Below are 23,969 nucleotides of genomic sequence, written 5' to 3'. Positions count from 1 at the left end.
GTACACAGAGGCAGGCTGTGCGGAGTTGATGGTGTGTGTGTGTGTGTGTGTGTGTGTGTGTGTGTGCCTGCACACATGTGACAGGTACCCAGGTCCCAATGTGTCTATATGATGTTTCAGTGTATATTTTCCTCCTTTCCTGCTGGAGCTCTTTGGTCCCACATTGGTCAGTCAGGCCCGGTCTTTAGGACCTGGTCCAGTTTTGCAGCATAAACAGGGCCGCCGGGGGTGCAACATGCTCGCTGCAGAGGGCCTTGCCCTTGTGGGTCTACCTGCTCGGCCCACATATATGCCCCAGACATGTCTGGTGCCCGCCCTCCCAGTGAACGTCTTAACCCGTTCTTCTGTGGTCTCCCCTGCCTGAGTTCAACCTACCTGGACAGATCCTGACCCTCCCAGCTCCTCAAACCCCACTGTCTAACAAACCCCCATTTCGGCATCACCTACACATGTCTGTGTGCACAGGAACACACATGTGTGTGTCTGTGGGTGTGCTCAGATTTCCTTTCTCACACCCCTTGGGGAGGCCCCAGGTTCCCCAGGACAGGCCCTAGTTAGCCAATACCTGGTAGAGTAACTCTGTGCCCAAGGGTTTCAAGGACCATCTTCTCACTGAGTAGGACCTATGCAAATGTCCCCCATCCCGTGCCCTGGGGTGTCACCACTGCCTCCCTGCTGTGGCTTACAGACAGGCTGGGACCATTCCACCCCAAATGTCCAAGGGTCCTGGCTCAGGAGAGCACCAGCCAGTCTTAGAGGAGGCCTGAGATGAGGCACAGATTGGGGGAGGAGACTGTGTCACCTATTGTCAGGGACTTTCAGGTCAAGAGTTGACCAGAGGACAGATTCTGGTTTCAGGACTGGGTGGGAGCTAGGGTTCCCCATGCCCTGGGCATGGGGTACAGGGTACAGAGCCAAGGTGCTGAGGAAGATCTCGAAACCAGGGGCACCTTCGGGAAGGCAGCCAGGATGTAGGGCCATCCTTAGAAGTAGGGGCCTCTGCCCTTCTAGAAGGGAGAGGATATAGGTCATGGATTGGGGCCCTGAGGATATCAGAAGGAAAGGACTAGGCAGCCCCACAATCCAGCATGCTGTTTGCTGGCCCAGGATCCCCTCAACACATCCCAGAGATTCCAACCAAAGTTTGAGGTTGGCTCTCCCAAACTTTCCTCTGCAGAGCCATTCCTTCGGGCTCTACTCATGCTGGCAAGCACCCCCCACCCGCCCGGCCCGTGCAACCCCTCTCTCTGTCCTCCATTCCTCCAAGGGGGAGAGCAAGAGCGGGGTGGAGAAGGCCCTGACACATAGACAAGGGCCTGGCCCTCCGGATCTCTGCGCCCAGCACATCACTCCAAAGACATTCTGGGGGAAGGGGGTGACCTTCTTGTCATGAGAAGTGTGTAAGCAAGACTAAGCTTGCTCTCAGCAGGACTTAGGGAAGAAGGGGTCTGGAGGCTTGCACTAGAGGCCTTGAAAGGTCCCTTTCCAGCTCTGATTCTGTGATGGTTGAAGGAGCTTCCAGCCTGGTTTGTGGGGTTCTGTAACTTTCCAGCCAGCCAGAGGCCCTGGGCTCCTCTTCAATGTGAAAAGGCACTGTTTTCCCAGGAGTGACCCTGGATTCTAGCTCCTTGGGCAAGGCCCAGGAAATGGTTCACGTCAGCCTCTCTGGAGCCTAAAAGCTCAAACAAAATGGAAAGAAACCGGGCACGCAGTGGACGTCGGAAGAGCTCCTTCCCGTCCCGGGCTCTGCAGCACACGCACGGTCCTATCTGACCAGCCTTGGCCCTTGCAGCTCTCTCTCGGCCGCTTTGTGGGGTGGACTCCACATTTACCATCCCTAGTTTGCAGCCTGGGAAGGAGGGAAAGTGACCTGCCCAAAGTCCCAGAGCCACTCTGGATCCAGCAAGGATCAGCACCCAGCTTTTTCTGACTTTAGACACTGTTCTTTCTCCTGAACTAGCGATCAGCGTCTAGGGTAGTGGTTCTCCATGCACAGCAGTTTTGCTCATTAGGGAGCTTGTGGCAATGTCTGGAAACATTTTTGGTTGTTACATTGGAGGGTGGGCCAAGGCCAGGGAAGCTGCTAAACGATGCTAAATAATGCATGTGACAGCCCCCCCCCCATCCCAACCAACGAAGAGTTCTCCAAAACCGGACTTGCTTGGGGCTGAGACTGAGAAACGGGTATAAGGGATTGTTCGTGCCTGGGACACAGATGGGCTAGGCTTAGCTGAGGCTACTCTGTGACAGAGGGTAAGCTCTGGACACAAGCTGCCCTCTAACTGCCCTACTCGGTCAAGCCCTGTGCTCACATCCACAAGAAATGACTTTAAGGATTCCATCCGCTACCAAAGGCCAAGTGCATGGGGAGACGAGGCAGCCTACCCCTTCCGATGCTGTGTACAGCCCCTCTCTTCAGGACTGTGGATGCAGTCTCATCACTGGCCCTTCTGCCCCTGCCTTGCCCTTCCTGCCCATCAAGCCCACACAGCTCAAATCATCTTGCAAAGGGGCAGGTCTAACCCAGAGACTCTTGGCTTAACCCTTCAGGTGTGTCCCCATTTCCTTCAGCCCAGGTTTCCAAGCTATTTTTAAAAATAAGACCTTGACTGTTCAGCATACCGCACTGAACAAGGCCGACCATTTACACAGCACCCCCTATGAGCCAGGCACCTTTTGAGCTAAGCAGACGCCATTACCATCCATGTGTTACATCTGAGGAAATGGAGGACCCTGGCGCTTAGGGTGGCTAGCAAACAGTGGCCAGGTTGTTTCCAGAACACTAGCTCCTAAGAAGCACTGCCTCTTGGATGAGCCTCTAAGAGCTCTGTCACCCATGTACTTATGGGCCCCTCAACCCACAAGGCTCTAAAAGCATTTTTGGGCAACCCAAGACTCAAGGAGCCCAGACTGCCAGGCAGGGCCTAGAGGCTGGCACTCATATGAGGCTTTGGGGTTCTTCGGGAACCCCAGCTCTGCCCCCAACTTCACTCTTGACCCCACACTCTCTGATCTGCCCATGCTGGGCTGCCTGCTCCTTTCCCGTGGCTGTGCCCTCTCTTGCCTCCTCACCATGATGCACCGTGATGCATGCTGCTTCCTTGGCCTGGGATGCCCTTCCTCATGTCCACTCCTTTTCGGGCCTCTTCTCGGTGAAGGGCCTGACCCTGGCTCCATAACCCCTCTGCCTCCCCCCTTCACTGCAGTCATCACACTGAACAGCACTCGCTCTTGGCAAGTCACCAGGCGCCATCTTTTTCATTCATCCCAGTGTCCCTAGCACTGGGCCTGGAACGTGGTGGCGATGCAGCTATCTGAGCTGGGCTCTACAGTTAGCGAAAGAAGGTACCTTCAGTACCTTCTTCAGCTCCTTCAGGCATCGGCTAGGTCCCTGGTTGGAGGAGGAGGGGGCAGTGGGAAGTCAGGAAGCTAAGCCCAAGGCTGGGCAAAAGTCAGAGTGGGAAGGACCCTCAGAGAGCCTCTAGTTCAATCTGCCCATTCCACAGATGGGAAAATGAGGTCCAGAGAAGGGAAGCATCGTGACCCAGATCACACAGCAGGTCAGCGGCAGAGCCAGAACTCATCCCGAGTCTCCTACAGATGTCCCTCCTGGCAGAGCAGGCACCAGGCCCATGCCTCCCGACCTGGCAGGGGCATCCCCAGGAAGGTATGAGGCTCGTCAGGGCCCCAAGGCAGACGGCAGGCGGCAGGCACATGCACCTTGTCCTTGGCCTATCCTGTCCCCCTCTCCAGCCCCCAAACTGGGTGGGGCAAGGAGGAGTGGGGACAGGAGGAGCAGGCGAGGGGGTACCTCGGTCTCCAGCTGGCGTGGATCCGAAAGAAACTCCGTTTATTACTAAACATCTGGCTGGAAGTTGAGAACAAGACACAAACAGAGGTTAGTGGGAAGGGGGCAGGCGGGCAGAGCGTGGGGAGCTGCCAGGATGGGGCTGGCTTCCTGCGGCTGCTGGGAGAGAAGAACCCCTACCCAAATCACCCTCCAGCCCACATCCCCAGAAGTCAGACCTTCTCAAGATTTGCATTAGGATCTTCAGGGCAGCACGTTAAAGATGCAGAGTTCTGTGCCTCTCCTCCAGAGAGTCTCATTCTGTGGGCTTGGGGAGAGGTCCAGGTATCTGCATTTTGGAACGAACACCCCGCAGATGCTGATGCACGAAGTCAGTGGACCAAGCCTTGAGAAACATCATCTTAGTGCCTCATGGAATAACCCCAAAGAGGGGCAGTGCTGGCCTTGGCAATGCCATCCCCCAGGAAGTCCTGCTGCTCGTAGTCCCGGGAGCGCGCTCAGCCTGGGTCCATCCGCACGCACCACTAAGGGTGTAGCCAACCAGGGGAAGTGTGTATGTGTTCGTGGGTGTGGATTTGCGGGGGGAGTCCTGTTCGGAGCCCCCACCCCATAGGACCCAGAGAGCCGAGAGTAAGGATATGGCCATTTGGCCTGAGCCTGGTAACTAATGTCCTAGAAGTCACAGCTCCAACTCCTGGGGTGCCTGGGAAGAAGGGACACTTCACCACCATCACCATGAGCCCCGGCCACACAGACACTGCAGGGCAGACGGACACAAGGGTGGGGGTTAGTGAATGCCAAGCCCTTGGCAGTCATCTGGTCCTAGGCTTTGGGGACCCACTGCCCCGGAGCAGTTATGGATAGGAAATGGGCTGGGCTCCAGGTTTGTCTCGTTTTTCAGTACCTTCCTATCCAGGCCAGGTGAGACCAGAGCAGACTGGAATCTCCAGAGAGCATGGGCCCAGGCCCTGGGCAAGGTTGCTCAAATAAAAGCTGTGGCTGGGGGTGAGGGAGGATTTTTGGAGGGAGGGGGGTGTAACACTGAAGGGCCTGCAGGCAGGGACAGAGAATCCAACCCCGGGGCCATACCATGGACTCTCTTCCAGGAAGTTCCCAGCCTGGCCTGGCCAATCATGCTTCCCCCTTCAGCCCCTCACCTGGAGGGACCACCCTGTCTCCCTGCTTCTGTTCAGTTCCTGGCTGGGGATGCCCTCACCAAGCACAGGGAAGAAATGCTGTTCCCAGCATCCTCTGCACCAACCCCTCACCACAGCACCCCCCTCCACTCCATTCCCCAGGCCTTTGCAGCCTGGAGAACCCAGAGCCCCTGATCAGCCTAAATACTGCTGATATTCTGCCTAGGACCCAGAGGCCCAGAGGGACTCCGTAACTTTCTCAAGGACACCCAGCCTCAGGTGTCAGAGGCCAGCTTTCACCACACTGCCTCCTTCCCACTGCAGCGTGGCTGGCCTCTCCTCCCCTCCCCTGTTCTGGGCCCAGGGCTCGGAATTGCACCTGAGGCTTAAGGCCCAGATGTCTACCTGGCTGCTCAGGGATGATGTGTGAAGATGAGAAAAACAAAGAGATGGAGAGGGGGCAAGGGAGGAATGAGGGGGAACTGAGTCCTTGACCTCAAAGCTATACCTTTATAGAAACAGCCCTCTTCCCATACTGTGAGTCAGTGAGCTTCCCTTCTCCAAAAATGCCTGAAATTCCACTACTTTGAACATTTATGTGGGGGTAACCATTGTTCTTTCTTCTTCTTTCAAGATGCAAGAGCTCCAGGAGAGACAAGTCAAGGGGAAAAAGACTGTTAGGAGCAGCAAAATGTCCCTCAGTAAGGAAGAAAGGCATTGTGGGAGAATCCCAAGAGGACCCTCTGGGATTAGCCAAGCTGTGGACAAGGATTACACAAGACAAGAGCATTAGTCATTGGCTGAGTTTATGTAGGTCCTACAGCGGTTCTTAGTCACAGAGCTCTCTCCAGCTGGCGTCTCATTCCCAGGAGGCAAGTTCAGTGGCGAGCCCCTTCTAGAGGAACATGCTGGGGGAGGGGGTTCCCGGCCCTCACGCCCCAGAATGGTGCCCACGATTACCTGAGCCGTAAGCACCTGTGGCCAGCGGCCTCCTCCTCTCTCCAGCTGCCCGGGAGGGATGGGGGTGCAGGGATGGGAGAGTGAGGGGATGTGGAAACAGAGAAAGAAAGAGGACAAATGGAATGAGTGGAGGAGGTGCGGGAAGGGACGGTGCGGATATCTCCCCCGCTCAGACCCTTAGCGCCCCAGGTGGCAAGCAGGTGATTCCAGCCTGGCCTCTCCAGGAAGGCTCTCAGTCTGTACCTCTCAGGCCATCCAATGACAACTGCCCAGGCCTCATGACAACGCCTGGGAGTCCACAGAACAGGCCCAGACACCCACATGGTGGCGGCACGCAGGTCTGAGAGAGGGTGAGACAAAGAATGGAAGAGGAGAAGGAGAAGCAAGAGGAGGTGGTGGCCCCAGGGGGCCCCTACCTTTCCCCAGGGCAGAAGGAGGCGCTGCCCGGCCGGTGGCAGGTGGCAACGGGCGGGTAACGGGAGGGCGCTCCATCAGGTACTGGCGCCCGCCGCACCTCCAGGGGCCGTAGGCCCCCGTTGCGGGCCCGTTGCACGTGCTCAAACAAGAGGGCCAGCTCTCTGCAGGAGAGGGCGCCATCAGCAGCAGGCAGGGCCCTGGCACCGCCTGCTCACCTGGTGGGCATGGAGCTCTGGTGTTCAGATCCTGCCAGGCTCTGCCTCTAGAGGTGCTCAGCAGACACCCGAAGCCAAGAACCAGCAGGGTGGGGCGTGGGGGAGACTAACCTTCCTCCCTCTCTTTCTGCACTCAGTTCCTGGGAAATCCTCAGGACTGCTGAGTACAGTTGTGCAGGTTGGACACAAGTTGAGGGCATCCTCAGAAGGCGGCAAGTGGGAGCTTGAATTTAACCTACTCTCTGCTCATCAAGTGGAGTGCCTAGACATGGAGCTGTCCCTCCCTGGGGGCCAGCAGCCACCCTGAAATCCTCCCCCTCCAGACTTGACTGGATTTTAGGGGGGAAACCAAGGCGCAGGAGAGAGATTTGATAGGGTATCTAGGTCAGCTTCCCACTGTTCTAGCACCCACTCCTGCCACTGGGTTCTTGGGAGACTAGACTTGGGGCTCAGCTTCTTACTCTCCAGGCCACTTCCTGTTTCCGTAACCAAAGGACTCTATCTCCCCTCTGTCTCCCACTATATGCACAAGGAAGCTGAGCTCCAAGGAGCTGAAGGCCCATGGGCCTAGAATCTCTAAACCAAGCTCTGTCCCTCTTACCAGAGGATCCAATATGACCCCCAATCTTCCCTCCCCCTCACATGCACCAGCCCCTACCCCAGTCCCCAACACCTGGCCTTGAGTCCTTAGAGCTACCCCCACGCCACCGGAAAGGGAGGCTCCTTCCAAACCAAACACCACGCCTATCTCTGAGGTGGGGGCTTTTGGGAGGGACCCGGGAGGGGGAGCTAGGTGGAAGGGAGAGCAGGATCACACAACTGCTCTTGGAGATCTAACCAGGGAAAAGGCCCCCACGGAAGCTCTGAGCACAGCAGCCCGGCCCAGCCCCGCCTCGGGCTTGGTTCCCTGCCTGCCCGTGGTTCCCAGCCATGCTCTGCGGTCTTCATCCCTGCCCAAGGGCCTGGCCAGGCACCTGACCACATGGACCTTGGAGATGGTTATTAGTTAACTTCCGCATGCAGCCACCCCCAGGAGGACCCTGACCCAGACCTGAGTGAGAGGGATGAACCCGCTTCTGGGCCCTAAGGCCCAGAAAAGTAGGGGCCTATTCACACTCCAGGGTGCTGGGCTGGGCCCCTGCCCCCACTCTGGCGTGTACATTCTTGCCCGTACCGTGTGTTCTCTCCCGAGCCACAGTTTGCCAGGCCGGCAGGGGCTAACGCGACCCTCGGCTCAGAAAGAGGGGAGACGAGCTGACAGCCACCCTACAGGGTGGCACCGCGGGCTAGCATGCAGACTGCCAGCGCTCCAGAGCCCGGGGTGCAGCTGGTGGGGGGGAAGGCAGGGCTCCACCCCGCACCAGCATCCACGACCTTCCTGGGGCAGAGCGGACGTGGGGGAGAAGACGCTCTGGGCTGTGCATTACACGGGATTTGCTGAGATGTCCCCCATCTCCCACCCTCCAGGGCCAAGTCCCAGCCACTTGTCCTCCAGGGGACTGCCCCCCACCCATGTCCCCCCGCAGCAGGGCCTACCTGAAGGATGGGAGGATACTGTCATAGTAGTACCAGGTGGCCGTCAGGTAGGCCCGGCTCGTGTCGGTGGAGTACAAACGCCACGCAGCCTGTCGCATGAGGGAAGGTGGGGACAAGGCATCAGCGAAGGCTCTCTGCCCTCAGAGGAACCAGTCCTTGGGTCAGCGGCAGGAGACCCGGAGTCAGAGGCCAGTTCCAATTCCATCGCCGCAGGCAGGGCCAGACAGAAAGAGAGGCCTCGAGAGAAAGGACTTCCTCAAGGTAGCAAGCGGGTCGGCGCCGGAGCCAGGGGTCTAAGGTAAGAGCCGGGCTCTGTCATCAGGCAGGTGTGGCTTCCGGTCCCAGCTTTGTCCTTTATTAGCGGGGACACATGCAATAAAGCTGCAGAGCCCCTCTGGCCTCATCTGTGAACTGGGTACAGTGCTACTTACCTACCAGCCTGATGTGATGGTGCAAAGGGCAAATGTCTGTTAAGTGCCAAGCACGGTGCCTGGCCCACAGAAAGCGCCATATACTGGGCTCCCCTGTTCAACACTCCTGTCATCTGCAGTGCCACAGCTAGGAAGGAGCTACTCATCGTGTGTCTGAGCAGTGTCCTTCTCTGCCGCTAGACTCTAAGCTGTGTCTTGGTCACCACTGTGCCCTTTGGTGCGTGGTAGGAGCTCTGCAAAGGTATGGGGAATAGATACTTCACTGAGTGCATTCTTTCCACTATGAATAAACCCACCTCATCATTCCCAGTTGCCTGTCACTGCCCACAGGGTTGAAGAGGGCAGAGAAGAGCATCAGCAGCCAACCCCTCAGCATCCGGGGAAATCCGGCATCTTGCAGGATTTCCTCTGCAGCAGGAGAGATGAGGGGTGGACCAGAGGAAGGACTGTCCCTCTCCCTCCAGGTAAGAAGACGAACCAAGGAGGGACTCTGAGTGCAGTGATTAGGGAGGTCAGGGAGGCACGGACAAAGCCTAACTGAACCCTGGAGGCCCCCCTTCTTTGGGTTCCTCTTGTCCTTAAGGATGACCCACTGCTGACCTCACTGGCCAGGCACCCTCCTAGGACAGGAATATTTTTACTTCCTGCTTGCCTAGTCCCCTGGCTTGAGCTGGGGAGCAGCTGCCAGAGCTGTCTCATTAATTATGGGCACCACAATACCAGCTGTCTCATGGCATGGACAGTGCCAGCCGCCTGGCCCTACAATGCCCCCTTGGAAGGCCAGCTCCCAGGGGACGATGGCCATTGTGCCTCAAGGGACGCTGAGAAGGAAAGGCTGGGCTAGTGGCTGGAGATAGCAGGGATGGGGAGGAGATTCCAGCCTGGGGAGGAGAGATAAGGGGAGGGGGGCTGAGTCAGACGTGGATCAGGGTGTGAGAGGGGGGGGCATGCTGGGAGCAGGCCAAGGTGGGATATGCCAGTGTTCCCTGAACTACTTCCCCTAGAGGCTGCTCTCACACACACTGTGACTAGAGAGAAGCCAGGGCTGAGTCACAGAGGCCCCCCAAATTGGAGCCCTGCCTCCCTCCCACCCCATGCCCTATCAAAAGGTCTCAGAGCCGTGGGGGAAACTGAGACCACACATGCCTGGTTTTCTGGTTTTCTTCCCACCCTTCTATGCGCTCCTCTGTCTCTTTGACTGGCTCAGCTCAGAGTGCCCCGTCACTGAATGCTGAGGTTCCTAAAAGCTCAGTCCTGGACCATCTTCCCTCCTCCGTCTTTGCTCTCCATACTGGGCGAGCTCATCCGTGCCCTGGGCTTCATGGCTGTCCAGGTGCAATGGCTCCCACACAGTCCCCTCCTCTTAGCTGCAGACCCGTATGTGCAGCTGCCTCCTCACCACTGCCGCTCAGAGGCTGAGGCCAAGCACGTTCTCTGTGCTCCCGCTGAACTCACATTCCTCATGTCCCAAATCTGGTCTCCCTCCAGTGGGGAGGGCCATCAATCATGCAGTTGGGCAAGCCAGAGACCTGGGAAGTCACCCGCCATGCACCTCCCTCACCCTCTCCCTCACTCCTGATGCCACGGATTTCTCCCATTTCTCTGCCCACTTCTTCCCATCTCAACTGTTGCTGATGCCAGTCCAGCACCCCACCTTGCCCAGACGGTTTCCAGAGCCTCATAACATCTCCCACACACACTGGGAGCACTCTCCAATCCATTCAGCTCTTTTCAAAACACAAATCTGATCATGTCATCCATTCCACCTACTTCATACCTGTCAGTGGTTCCTCACTGCTCTTGGGAAAAGTGTTAAACTCCTCTGTGTGGCTCTCAGGTCTAGGCCTCGCCCACTGACCCAACCCTTTCCACTATATACACTTTGAGCTTTCTGTTCCAGTCTCACTAGCTGCCTTCCAGTTCACCAAATACACCAAGCTCCCTTCTGCCACAGGGCCTTTGCACATACTATTCCCTTACTTTGAATGCTCCCCCACCCACCTTCACCTCTTCACCCAGTTGACTCCTACCAGTCTTCCAGCTCTCAACTGATGTATCAGTTTCTCAGGGTCATCATCCCAGAGTTCCCTCGCAAGGTCAGATCAGACCAGCACCCCATTAAATGTTCTTCAGGGAACTATTCTTTCTTTCAAGGTGTTTGTCTCAGTTTATAGTTACCACCTTGATTTGTATGAGTGGGGAATGCATTGGTGTTGGGAGCAGTGCAGGCTTACTGATGAGTGCACAGCCTTTGGCTGGCAGGACAAGAGGCCCCAGGCCCCACTCCACTGCCGGCCACGTTGAGCTGGGGCTGGAGCAGGACAGTGGGAGCAGTTCTGATGAGGCCTGAACTGGGCATGTGGCACAAGGGATGCTTCTGACAGTCCCACTTAGCATCTGTAGCCCTGACTTGGCATGTGACCCCAGAGAAGTCACATCTGCTCTCAGAGCTTCAAAGTGGAGTCACAATTGTGAAACTGGGACACCTGGGTCAGCAGAGAGGAGATGACACACCAGTTCATTCCAGGGGCTTCCCAGGCATCTCGTACCTGGATGAGGTTGGCTGCAGGCATCCTCCTCTTCTCAAAGTGCTTCTGACGGTGCTGCTCTTGCACCTTCAGGGCAAAGCCAGAGCCCAGGATGCCCTAGGGGAAGAGGCATGGTTGGGAGAAGGGGGCAGAGGGGGACAAACCAAGGAGAAGTTCTCCATCCCAGCCCCTCTGAGCTCTCCCCGCCCCATCCATGCAGCAGGCTCTGCCCCCAGATCCCTCTCCCCCAGGCTGGGAGATCCTAAGTGCAGGGGGACTCACAGCAGGCAAGGCAAAGAAGGAGATGCCTAGTAAGGCGAAGCCGGCAGCCAGGACCCTGCCCAGCCATGTGTGCGGTGTCTTGTCACCATAGCCAATGGTCGTCAGTGTGATCTGGGAACATGAAGAGTTTATAGACTCCTCAGGGCTGGTCTCAGGAGCCACCCACAAGAGCTTGTTGGGGCACGGGAAGGAGGAAGCCTGATCATGAGGAGGTTCCTTACGGTCATCCACAGGGGCTCGTTAGGGGCATAGATAAACTGTTCCCTTCTCTGCTTGTGGTCCATCTAGTTCCCTTCCCTGCCCTGTGCTGGTCAGGGTGAAGGTTGCAGGGGCTTGGTATAGGGAACTAGATGGACCACAAGCAGATCTCCTGGGGCAGGTTGGAGGCTAACACAGGGGCTGGTCACAGGGGGTCCCGGCCCTAGCTGAGAGGCTCGCTCAATCCTGAGTCAGAGTGACAGTGGTCACACAGGGGAGGGTCTCGGGAAGAAGGGCAGCCCTTGCACAGACCCACACGCACCGTCCCCCACCAGAGCGAGTCGGCGTAGGAGGAGAAGTCGGAGTTGGCGTCCTTCTCGGCCAGATAGACCAGGAAGGAGGCGAAGATGAGCACCAGGAACCCGATGTACCAGGCGGTGATCAGCTCCTGCGAGGGCAGCAAAGGTGGCAACGTTAGGAGGGCTGAGGGGGAGGGGCCTGGGAAAGTGAGTCACCCTGTGGCCACCTAGCAGAGGTGGGCAGGTGGGAGGTTCCCACAATGACCTGAGAGGGGTGTTCTGGAATGGGGGACAAAGGTTCCCCACCTCTCAGAGTGTGGCTCTGCCCGCTTTCCTTTCCCAGCTCCTCCCTTCTAGGAGACCGTCCTCAGCCTTCCCGGCTTCCCAAATGGGGCGAAGCCCTCCCCAAAACTCCTCCCCTTGACCTTCCAGATTCCACATTCAGACCTCAGTCCCCAGACCCACCGCACCCCCAATGCTCCAACCCCCCCACACACACCCCGCCCTAGCTCCCCACTCTGTTGTGTGCCCTGACCCCCAAACCCAGAAGCTTCCAAGTGGGTCCCTCAAGCCCTGATCCCGGACCCAGCCCAGGAGTGGCCTCAGAGATGCGTCCTGTGAAAGGGGGCCCCTACCAGGTCCCCAGCCTCCCTGCCCTGCCCCTCTCCCGCTGCACACCTTGCTGTGCGCGTAGACCACGGAGCCCAGCAGCTTCCAGGTGCCGCCTCGGCGGTCCATGCGGACCATGCGCAGGATCTGCAGGAAGCGCATGCTTCGCAGAGCGGACGTGGCGAAGATGTTGCCCTGCGTGCCCGCAGCGATGACAGCCACCGAGGCCACAAACACGATGAAGTCTGCAGGGGCGGGAGAGGGGGAGGTCACAGCCCTGCCGGGGAGCCAAGCCACCCCGGGGTCAGGCTCCCAAGTGGGGGTGGGGAACTCTGGGGCCGGGGTGGGGGTGTTGGCGGTGATCGGGAGGGTCCGTGGAATCTGCCAGCAGCCAGGGTCTGGGTCAGGTTGTCAACCCTAGGGTTTGGGGTCAGAGGTCAAGCACGTGGGGGTGGGGGAGCAGGTCTTGTCACCGATGACACAGAAGGGTTTTCTGGCAAAGCGGAAGCGGCCCTGCCATCCTCGGTAGCGGCAGCAGCATCCCGCGGACCAGACGCGGATGATGTACTCCAGGCCAAACACCACGATCATCACGAATTCCTGTGGGACCAGGGACCTGAGTGCTGGTCCCCTCTCCCTAGGAGCAAGGGCCCAGGTCCCACAGTACTGGCCCCAGCCCAGAGCCCTTGGGTGAGGGGGGCCAGGATATCCTCACACCACCCCTCCTGGACGTTCCTACACCTGGCTGGACCTGAGGAGAATTCCAGAAAGCACATGGCCCCTTCCTCAGGCTTTCAGCCCAAGCCTGTCTTGCACTTCCTGTGCACCAGCTGTGTGGGATTTTCTTCTCTTCGCCCGCCCTCCTCCTCCCAGCTATCCCAGACTCTGTAACTCAGTAACCCTGACTGGGTGACCTAAGGGGTGACTCTGTGTCAGCTGTCCACTTCCAAGGTGCTTCTGTTTAGGGTTAGGAGAGGGGGAAATCACACCAAGAGTTGAGTTAGCAGTTTGGGTCCTGAGAAGGAGTGGGACTTACTCACCTCTGCTCAGGGCCCAACAGCAGCCCTGGCCTAGTGGCAGTAGGTCCCTCAACATTGGCTGGAAAGCAGGACATGAAGTCCAGAAAGGGGAAGCCACCAGCTCAGGGAAGACAGCACAGCGCCACAGGCAAGGCACTCTGTGAGCCACAGTATGAGAAGCCTCTCTCCCCCCCACACCCTGAGCCCCAAGGGGCTGCCTTACACAGCCTCGCTCTAACCTGGCCTCTGGCACTCACCAAGATGAGGAGACATTCGTTGGCAAGTTCCTGGTGCTCCTGAATAGTGGACAGCACGGACAGCACCAGGCAGCTGAAGACCAGCAAAAATCTGCAACAGCAGCAGGGAGAGGGTTAGACTGCTGCACGGACAGGACAGTCAAGGGTTGGGGAAGGGGCTGCGGAGTCGCGGGAGGCGAAAAGTATGATTTGGGAAGAATTAGCTGGAAAGCAGAATCAGAGTCAGAGCTCCCTGGAGTTGTGGTTCTGTGCCAGATGCCAGCGGGAGAATTTCCTAGGCTGTGGGCTACAGAGCTCACAGACACCGACCACCCTCTCAGTTGCCCTTGCTGCTGGCTGCCGCTCAGAGAAGGGGCCGCTCAGTGGTGGGTGACCGATCTGTCCGGGCTGGTGGTGGAAAGAGACTGGCTCAGGGTCCCATGGTCAGGAGGCGCCCGTGGGCTCAGCCACTCACAAGGGGTGGCCCCAGGCCCTGGCTCAGTTTGAAGACTGCCTGAAGAAAAGTAGCCCAGAGGTCAGCTGAGGGGCCAGGGAAGGTCAGCGGGCGAGGGAGGGGTCCCTGCTTCCCATGAACGCCAAGGTGGCTGGAACATCGCTTCATTTGCAGAAAGGGGACAACTGCTTCTGCCTTCGTGGGCTCTTAAGGAATTAAAGAAGGAGACAACTCTGAAAGGAAAGGGGACTCGGGAGGACAGGGAAGAGGGGAAGGATGCAGAGGGGGATGGGGTATGATGAGGGGAATCAGGCCTCAGGGCCTGCGGCTCCCCTGAGGGCAGAGGGAAGTCCAGAAGGAGATGTTTAGAAATGGGGAGAACTTCATAACCCAGCTCATCCAACACTTCCTTCAAGCCCAGCTGCACACATAAGGAAACCGAGGCCCAGAGAGGGTAAGGGACTCACCCAAGGTCTCTCAGTATGTCCAGGACAGAGATGAGGTTACAGCCCCCGGGGGGCTGGGAAGAGGGGAAAAGGGCATGATGAGAGAGGCTGGCAGCCTTGGACAGAGTATGAATGCGCAAGGCAGGCCAGGCTGAGGGGCACCGGCTGCAGATGCAGAGAAAGAAACCGAGTCGTACTTGCGGAAGCGCTCCTCTGTGAGAGACGGAAGTGCCCGACCGCACGTGCCCTTTGGAAGACACTCCGGAGGGAATGAGTTGCTCTGGAAACACATCCCTTGTGAGCTGACCCACAGCCTTCCCCAGATGTTCCCAGAGTCGCCCCACCTGGGACTGCTGACACGGCATTCTGCCCAAAACACCCGCTTCGGGGCCTGCGGAGACTGTGCTCACCCTCTGCCTGTGGGCAGGACCCCCACACCCCTGTTCCCTCTGCAGAACGCCCCTTCCCAGGGCTTGCCTGCATGTATGTGGCCCAAGTCCCTGTCCACGTGGCTTACTTGGTGCTCCCGTTTCACGGCGGCAGGGGCACAGGCTCAGGGTCAGAGAGGCTTGGGTTCCAATCCTGGCCCAGCCTGTACAGTCACCTACCTCCTCTGAGCCCACGTGCACATCTGTCCAGTGGGAGCCGATGAGAGGACAGACATGGGAAGGACTTCCACCCCTCCTTGCACAGCGGCTCCCAGGCTGCTTGGAGGGCAGGCTTAGCGCTACAAGCCAGCACATGCCCCTGGGAAGAGGAGGTAGGTAGCCGATGCTGATGCCGGTAAAGGGTTTTGAATGAATGAGTGAGGAGGAGGCCTCCTTGGCCAGTTCCAGGCAAGAGCTGAGTCAGCAAAGACAGAAGGCACAGGGAGAGCAGGGGGAGAGCTCCAACTCCTCACGTTCAATAATTAACCACAGAAAAATGCAGCAGCCACATCCGCCAGGGAGGGGGACTGCCCCTGACCCTGAGGCTCAGGAACTGAGGCCTCCCCGCTGAGGTGGTCTTCATCCAGCCCCTCCCCTGGGAAGAGCTGCCGCCAAATCTTGATGGACCCTCACCCCAGCCCAGATGGAAGGAAATCCTTCCATCCCACTGCTCAGCTGACCTCACGTCCTCAGGTTAGTGGGCCACACTAAGGGCTTCCTGCTGGGGCTTCCAGAAATTTATTTTTCTCAACACTGTTCTTTCCATGTCAATAGTTAGTTACACATCTATAAAATGGACACATCACAATGGGTTAAATGAAAAAAGCAGATTTTTAAATCTGAAGGACAATGGGATCCTTATTTTTAAAATACAGATTTTTTTTTAGATCTTATTTATTTATTTGAGAGAGAGAGAGAGAGAGAGCACAGAGGCAGAGAGAGAAGCACACTCAGACTCCCTGCTGAGCAGTGAGCCCAATGTGGGACTTGATCCCAGGACCCCGGAATCATGATTTCAACTAAAGGCAGACACTTAACTGAGCCACCCAGGCGCCCCTTAAATATAGACATTTTTTAATATTCATACCAAGGTCAGCAGGACTTGTCTCTGGTGGCAGAATTAAGAGTGATTTGGTTTTGGTTTTGGTTTTTTTGTTTTTTTTTTCCTTATCTGTACTTCCTCATATTTTTTTAAGGATAAACTGGGGTAGGGGCACCTGAGTGGTTCAGTGGGTTAAGTTCCTAACTCTTGGGGCGCCTGGGTGGCTCAGTGGGTTAAAGCCTCTGCCTTCGGCTCAGGTCATGATCCCAGGGTCCTGGGATCGAGCCCCACATCGGGCTCTCTGCTCAGCGGGGAGCCTGCTTCCTCCTCTCTCTCTCTCTCTGCCTACTTGTGATCTCTGTCTGTCAAATAAATAAATAAAATCTTTAAAAAAAAAAAAAAAAGTTCCTAACTCTTGGTTCCAGCTCAGGTCATACCCTCAGGGTCCAGGGATGGAGCTGGGTGTGGAGCCCGCTTGAGATTCTCTCCTTCTCCCTCTCCCTCTGCCCCTCTCCTCCCCCACGCACTCTTTTCTCAAATACAGAAATAAAGTCTTTAAAAGTAAATAAACAGGGGTGGTAACAAACTAACAGGAATTTTAGAATGCATTTCCTTAAACATACAGAGACAGAGCCACCTTTAATCCTGTCCCCGCCTCTTTACCACAATAGCCTTTGCCATTTCGCAGGTGTCGGAGTGTGGCAGCCTCTCCCCCGGGAGTCCAGCTCACACGTCCATCTGTCCACTCAGCGTCTCTTTCTCAGCTGTCTGGTGGCCTCTCAAACCGAACATGTTCAAAACCAAACTCGACTTGCCCTCGGATCTCATTCCCCTCCCATCTCCCCACCTCCACGAATGACACCGCCTGCCAGCCAGGGGCTCAAGCCGACTATCTAAGAGTGCCTTGGGTTCTTCCTTTTGCTCACTCACTGCTCTGGTCCTTTAGCAATTCCTGTTGGCTCTACCTTCGGGATAAATCCCTGGACACTCCACAGCTCACCACCCTGACTAAACCGCCACCATCTCGCCTCCGCCTGGCCTCCCACCTCTGCTGTGGCCCAACCGCGACCCACTCTCTTCATAGCAGCCGGGGTGATCTTCCTACAATGCAAAGCTGGAAATCCTCACTCTCCTCAAAACTCTCCCCTGACTTCCCCTCCTATTTGGAGAGCAAAACTTACACTCCGCGTGTGCAAGAAGGCCCTGTAAGCTCTGGTCCCCACGTCCCCTCGCAAGCCTGCAACCCTTCTCTCCATTACTGTGCTCCAACCATCCTGAGCTCCATGGCCTTCCTGGGACACCAAACTCATGTCCACCTCCAGGCTTTGCACTGGCTTTGCTGCTTCCTCTACCTGTTTACTGCTCTCTTACGCAACTAGGTCTCTGTTCAAACATCACTTCCTTGGAGAGGCTTTCCCCAACCACCCCCTCTCCAAAACAGCGGCCCCATCCCCACTCTCTTTCCTTGCTCTGCTTTACTTTTTTATTTTATTTTATTTTATTTTTCTTCTTTGATTTTATTTATTTATCAGAGAGAGAGGGAGAGAGAGAGCACAGGCAGACAGAATGGCAGACAGAGGCAGAGGGAGAAGCAGGCTCCCCACTGAGCAAGGAGCCCGATGTGGGACTCGATCCCAGGACGCTGGGATCATGACCTGAGCCAAAGGCAGCTGCTCAACCAACTGAGCCACCCAGGCGTCCCATTTTCTTAATAGACTATATAAACGAAGAGCAGAAATTTCACATGAAACAAACATTAAAACACCATGTCAGCAAAGCCCCCAGTTTGTGTCCACTGAGAAGGCTCCCAAAGCTCTGAGCTCATCCCTTCCTGACCTATTGGACCCCCCTGGCATCCCTCTGAGAAGGGAAGAGAAGGCAGGTCTCTGACCTTGACCAGCTCCATGTGATAGACACTGTTTCAAAATTCCCTGAGCTTCACGTCCCCTGCGCTCCTATACAGGATGAGAGTTTCTCCACCCCAGAGGCTCACTCAATGCAGTGGAACAGATACATTGAATGTAATAGAGAACATCTCGTGTCCCAGGCACCTGAATCATTATCCCCATCTTCCAGATGAAGAAAGGGGGCCCAGGGAGAGACAGACTTGCTCCAAATCACACAGTGAATCTGTGTGATCTCTCTGTCAGAATCAGCATATGGTGTTATTCATGCAACAAACAAGGACGAAGGATTGTCTCCAGCCTCCTCTGGGGACCCAATGTCTCTGTCTCTGCCAGTACAGATAGGACACAGTTGCTGTCTGGCCTGAGCTCTCTGTCATTGCCCCAACAGAGAGGTCAGACTGACGTGCACTTTCTGGAGCATCTCTGCCCATCACATCTGGCTACAGTTCGGGGCCCAGGCTGTCCCTTGCCCTTCCCAGGAGGCAGAGCTGGGATACACCGGTGCTGCCTGCCTGACTCTCCGCGGCTGGGCTTAGCTCGAGACTCCTTACGACCCCTTTGCACCTCCACCCCCACGCCGTGACCACCCCCAGGAAGGCCACAAGAGGTTGAGGGACTGAACAGGTAGACAATTTGCTTAGATCCGTGGTTCTCAAACTACAGCTAGTGTGAGAATCCCTCAGAGCACTTATCAAGATACTGACTTCTGGGCCTCGTTCCTAGAATGTAAGTATGAGGAGGGACCTGAGAATCCGATGTCTACAGAGTTCCCTGGTGATACTGACGCTGCTCCACCGGGAACCACACTTTGAGAATCACTGGCTCAGCTGGCTGAGCTTGGGGCTGATTCAGGGATTAGCCAGCTCCTCGATTTTTAAACAACAGCCATCATTGTCTTCCAGGCCTCACCCCACCCCCATACCTTCCTGAAATCACTCCAGGGACAGCCCCAACACAGGGGGAGCGAGAATGGCGCTGCTGGGGACTGTGGGTCTCACGCCAACATCAGCTTCCCCCGCAATTCACCGTGTGACCCCCAAACTGCTCCTGCTGGCTGAAGTCTTCCTATTGGTCAGACACTGTGCCCGAGCCCTCTCCATGCTTTTTTTTTAATTACTTCTCACAACCACCCTGTGAGAGCAGTACCATAATCACCCAAGGGCTTATCACTGAGAAACCACAGGCTCAGAAAGGCAGACTGTGATGACCGCACCACTCTGGGAATATACTAAAAAACACTGAGTGGTATGGGGGTACTTTATGGTATGTGGATTAGAGCTCAATAAAGCTGTTATTTAAAAGGAAAACAAAAGAAAAACAAAAAAAGAAGAGTATACTAGATTGTCCAAAGTCATAAGGCAGGGATCTAAACCCAAGTCCACTTGGACCCCAGAAGCCATACTATTCTCTGGGCCTGAGTTTGCAACAGGAGGTGGGGGACATGAGCACACAAGGTGAGGGACCTCAGACTTATGGCCACAGCAAAGGGGTGGAAGGGAGAGGGTCTGCCAGGAGCTCAGTTCCAGATTCTCTGGGGATGACCCCAGAGAGAGAGAGATGCTTGGAGGCTGAAGAGGTGAGGCTGTGAGTCAGAGGTCGCACAGCAGAAAAGGGTTTACCTCCCGACCTCTCAGCTACGTCCCCTTAAGAAATGCTATTTGCCATCTACACTCTGCCATTGAAGAGTGTCACGAAAGGAAAGTCATGGTGTGATAAGTGTTTCAGAATTACCACTTGGGTAGTGTGGAGCAGGGATTGGAGGGGGTGAGACTGATCAGGGGGAAGCAGATAGAAAGTTCCACAGTAACTCAGATGAGAGACGAGGGTGACAGCACCAAAGAGAAGTGGACGGATGGAGGTTTCAGGAAGTAGGCTTTGGTAATGATCTGGAAATGGGGACAAAGAAGGAGAATGACCCTCCTAGTTCTGCTGTGGGCACCAGGCGGATGAAGGTGCAGTGCCTGAGCAGAGAGGAGACCCTGCTGGGGGGACAAGTGGGGCGAGGAGCTCCATTTGGGTCTCAGGCCTCAGCACACACACTCAAGGGCGTGACGAGAGAGACCAGAGCCGGAAATGTGGACTTGGGGCACATGGGTTTTAGAGACCTCGGTAGTGGCTGAGATGGTTCAGAGACCACGAGGCCCATTTCAAGGAAGACCCAGTGGGACCCCAGAGGTGCGGAGGGAGGAAGCATGCTCCACCTAGATGAGAAAGGAGCTGCCAGCAAGGTGGGAGGGAAACCAGGACAAAGAGGTGGCAGAGATGCCAAGCAAGAGGGTTTCAAGGAGGGAGAGGAGGACAGTGTCAAGTGCTGCCAAGTGGTCAAACAAGATAAGGCCTGAAAAATGTCCACTGGATTTGGTGACAAATTGGTCACTGGGCACCTTGGCAAGGGCAGGGGAGGCGGGGAGCAGGAGGGGTGTGACACAGGCCTGTGGGTGTTGGAGAGGAGGAGGGGCATGAGAAAGAGGGAACAGCGGGCATGCAGAGAGCTAAAGTCTGCGGGAGGAGAGGCAGACAGTGGCTGGAGAAGGATGCGGAGCACAGGGACTGGGCTTTGGTTTTTTTATTTTAAGAGGCGAGAACCAGAGTGGAAGAAGCCAGGAGAGAGGGAGCAGTGGAAGATGGGGGAGAGAGAGGGAGCGAGTGAGCAATGCAATGAAGTCCCCAGGGCAGCGGGGAGGCGGGGATCCAGAGCGGGGCGGGGCCAGTGCTGAGCAGAAAGGACCCTGCCAGCCTGGGACAGGTGGCCAGGAGGAGGGGCCAGGTGGGGCAGGAGGTTGGGGGACCGGAAGCCAGAGCACTTCCTGGGGGCTGCGACATCCTCTGTAGCTGAAGTCAGGCAGAAGAAGTCAGGCCTCCTTCTCAGAGGAGGAGGCGGGGAGCAGAGGTGGCGGGGGTTTGAACAACCAGTGTGAAGGGAATGGACCAGGCCCTGGGGAGGGGTCCTTGGGGGGAACAGAGGACTTTTATTCCCTACCATAAGGATGGGACGAAAGATCCAGAACCTCACAGGTGCTCTGCCCATGCATTTTTTATTTGGTTTGGTTTGGGACATTTTTGGTTTTGTTTTTATTTTTTTATTTTTATTTTATTAAGATTATACTCATTTATTTGACAGAGAGAGACAGCAAGAGGGGGAACACAAGCAGGGGGAGTGGGAGAGGGAGAAGCAGGCTTCCTGCTGAGCAAGGGAGCCCCGCGATGGCGGGCCTTGAGCCCAGGACGCTGGCATCATGACCAGAGCTGAACGCAGACACTTAAGTACTGAGCCACCCAGGTGCCCCCCTCCTTTTTTGTTTTTGTTTTTTTTTGTTTTTGTTTTTAAGGCTTGATGGTCCTGAGGGAGGAAAGCAGCCATGTAAGATGAAGGGCTAATTCCGCCCCCAACCAGGCCAAAGTAAATGCAGAACCAGGCCATGCCTCTGACTTGCTGGTGGGGGTGGGGGGGCCTCCTTCTTTCTCACCAGTGTCCCTCCTTCCAGACAGCCCTGCCAATGTCTGTCACCTGCTTGGTCACCAGCTGGCTCCCTCATTTCTACAACTGGCCCTGGGAGTAGGTGACCCCACCCAGACCAGGATCCCAAAGGCAAGTTTCTCTCTCACCCCCTGGGGACAGCAAGGGCCAGTCTGTCCCCCATTCAGCCAAGGTTCCTGCAGGACAGAGCCCATACCCCCACCACCTTCCAGCAGAAAAGGCGTTTCTTAAGCCCCAAACCAGAACTGATACTGAAAAAGAGATCTAGCTAGACCTGAGGGGCTCCCCCAACTGGGGGCTGCCGTGTGGCCTGGAGGGCCCCACGCTGCTCTGGGGAGAGCAGGCTCTTACTTTCTCTTGCAGGGGGATAGAGGAGAGGGGCAGACGGCCAGGCCTCAGAGTGAGGCTCTTTCCAAGAATCCTCAGGGGCTGGGACAAGAAGTTTCCCCTGATCCAGCGATTCTAAATATGGCAAAGGGAGCAAAAGCACGTGACCCAGGGCCCCACACCAGGGCTGCTGCTGCGGCCGCTGCTCCTCTGGGCCAGAGGCCTGTGCTGGGGGCTCAGGGTGAGGGATGAGGTCTCAGTGGAGCCTCAGTTTCCCCATCCACAACATGAAGGTGGGGCACACTCAGGGAAGGCTAAAGTCCCTCCAGTCTTACTGCTCCCCAGAGTAGGGTGGAAGGGGAGGGGTCTGAGACCTCAGCTCAGTTCCAGATTCTTTGAGGATGTCCCTGGAGGGACAGCAGTGGCCAGCACACAGTAGAAAATATGAAAAAAATGCCCCCGCTTGGAGAACCAATTAGAAAAAGGCATTCCCTTTAGCCTGAAAAATTATAAGTTGACCCCTGTGACAGACCCACCAGAAGCAGGCATCCCTTGTTCTGGGCTGACTGAGCCCTAAGCACGGGCTGGATTTCAGTGCCACGGGTGTCTCCTTGTCCAGGCCTCTTGGCAGAGCACAGGGTGTGCAAGGGCGTGGGCAGCCCCGGGGACAGCTCTGACAGCCACCGCAGCCCGGAAGAGCCAGCTCTACGTGGTACGGCATGGCTCCGTGCCGCTCTCCTGGCCACCACTGACGCATCGGGAGCTGGACACTGACCCAAGAAAGGTTTCCCTTTAGGTCGGGCCCAACCAGTCAGGTTGTCTTTCTCAAGCACGGAACAAAGGACCACAGAGGAAAGTTGGCAAGGGTGCAAAGAGAAATAGACATGAGGCCGCTGTCCCAGGATCTCATCTCCCCTCCTCTGTTCTGTGAAGCCCAGACGTGCCTCCCGCCGCGAGGCCATGAAACTCTTCTCTCTCCTGGCAGGAGGAGGTCCTATGCCTCCGCAGGCCCGTTGGTCTTGAGCTAGTGTGAATGATCTCGGTCTCGCTAGGACGTGGAAGGCAGTGTCTTCTGGACCAGGTGTTTCATGAGTCATAGGCTGGTCCTCTCCTACCTGGACCAGCTCCAGATCCTCCTACTCCTTCTCGCTGCTTCCCCCTGCCACAGCAGCCAGACTACCTGTGCACCAGGGAGGTGGGCTGAGCAACATGTCAAGGGTGGGAACCAGGAGGGAGCAGGGGCCATCCGTCTGTGTGCGGCTGGCCAGGCAGCGCTGACTCCTCAAATAAACAGGGAGCGTGGGCTCCCTAAGCAGGAGGCCGGCGCAATGAAAGCAAAGTAAGGAGTAGAACACGGGCAGCCTGGATTCTGAACACTTAGCCAAGAGAGCCAATGGGAACCTTCCCCTGGTTCCACCTGAGCCGCTCCATGTGGATTCGGGTGACTCAGTTCTACATTCTGGGCTTGGCATAAGATTCCATTTGAACGAAGAGCCTTGCTGCTTTTTTAAAAAGTGTGAAATCCACCGACTTGCAGGCTCAGGCCCAAGCGCCTAAGCGCGGTTGCAAGGAAGGCCCTTTCCGCACCAACACCTCACTCCCCACCGCGCAGAGCCCAACCCGGTGCTGGATACTCCGTTGTCACAGCTCTATTTCCCCACAAAGTCAACCGCTTTTCCCCATCTTTGCCCATGTCGTGTCTGCCCCTCCTCCAGCCTGGCTGGGTCAGGGGGCGAGCCCACCCCTGGCTCCCTTCATTCCCCATCCTCCTCTCCAGGGCCCTCCCCCATCATCATGGCTTTTCCTTCAACTGGGGAAAAGCTGCTGGAGGGAAGGTCTCCTCCCACAGACCAAGAGCGGGGTGAGGTCTTGTCCTTTTCACCTTGAATGCCCTGTGCCCAGCTGAGAATGGGTGCTGGGCTAAAGCTCCCTGAGAAGGACCACAGGCTTCCCCGCCCCCACCCCAACCCTCCCTATCCCACCACCCCATCCCCACTGCAGCTGCCCACGGCTTGGGCTGGGCCTCTCCACCCACCCTGCAGCAGGTGGGGTGTGAGTGAATCAGGACAAGCCCCAGGCCAGTGCCACAACATTCACTCACCCACTAGCTGATTCGTGGGGTAGGCACCCTCACGGGGGAGATGGGGAATACACAAGGAGAGGTTCAAAATGTGAATTTGTGCCCCACATTGGGCACAAAGTTTACTTGGGGC

At 56.5% G+C, this 23,969-nt stretch overlaps 1 protein-coding gene across 8 annotated transcripts in view; it reads right to left on the bottom strand.

Annotated features, from left to right (window-relative positions):
• Positions 1 to 23,969, bottom strand: part of KCNQ4 (potassium voltage-gated channel subfamily Q member 4) — a 53,083-nt gene that overhangs the window by 9,440 nt on the left and 19,674 nt on the right. The window contains exons 1-9 of one of the 8 annotated variants that reach the window (XM_082687109.1): positions 17,226 to 17,246; positions 13,696 to 13,786; positions 12,893 to 13,019; positions 12,489 to 12,664; positions 11,834 to 11,959; positions 11,314 to 11,424; positions 11,053 to 11,148; positions 8,073 to 8,161; positions 6,321 to 6,482 (exon numbers count right to left, since the gene is read on the bottom strand). In XM_082687109.1, coding sequence (XP_082543235.1) covers positions 6,321 to 6,482; positions 8,073 to 8,161; positions 11,053 to 11,148; positions 11,314 to 11,424; positions 11,834 to 11,959; positions 12,489 to 12,664; positions 12,893 to 13,010 — 878 coding nt within the window. In that variant the 5' untranslated portion in view covers positions 13,011 to 13,019; positions 13,696 to 13,786; positions 17,226 to 17,246. Of the gene's footprint in view, positions 1 to 6,320; positions 6,483 to 8,072; positions 8,162 to 11,052; positions 11,149 to 11,313; positions 11,425 to 11,833; positions 11,960 to 12,488; positions 12,665 to 12,892; positions 13,020 to 13,695; positions 13,787 to 14,771; positions 15,152 to 15,182; positions 15,659 to 17,225; positions 17,498 to 23,969 lie in introns of those variants that run through there. The other 7 variants (XM_082687103.1, XM_082687102.1, XM_082687108.1 and 4 more) reach the window with 7 other exon arrangements.

The sequence above is a fragment of the Mustela nivalis genome (genome assembly GCF_964662115.1).
Source record: "Mustela nivalis genome assembly, chromosome: 10".
Taxonomy (NCBI): Eukaryota; Metazoa; Chordata; class Mammalia; order Carnivora; family Mustelidae; genus Mustela; species Mustela nivalis.
This window is presented reverse-complemented; position numbering and strand designations above follow the sequence as displayed.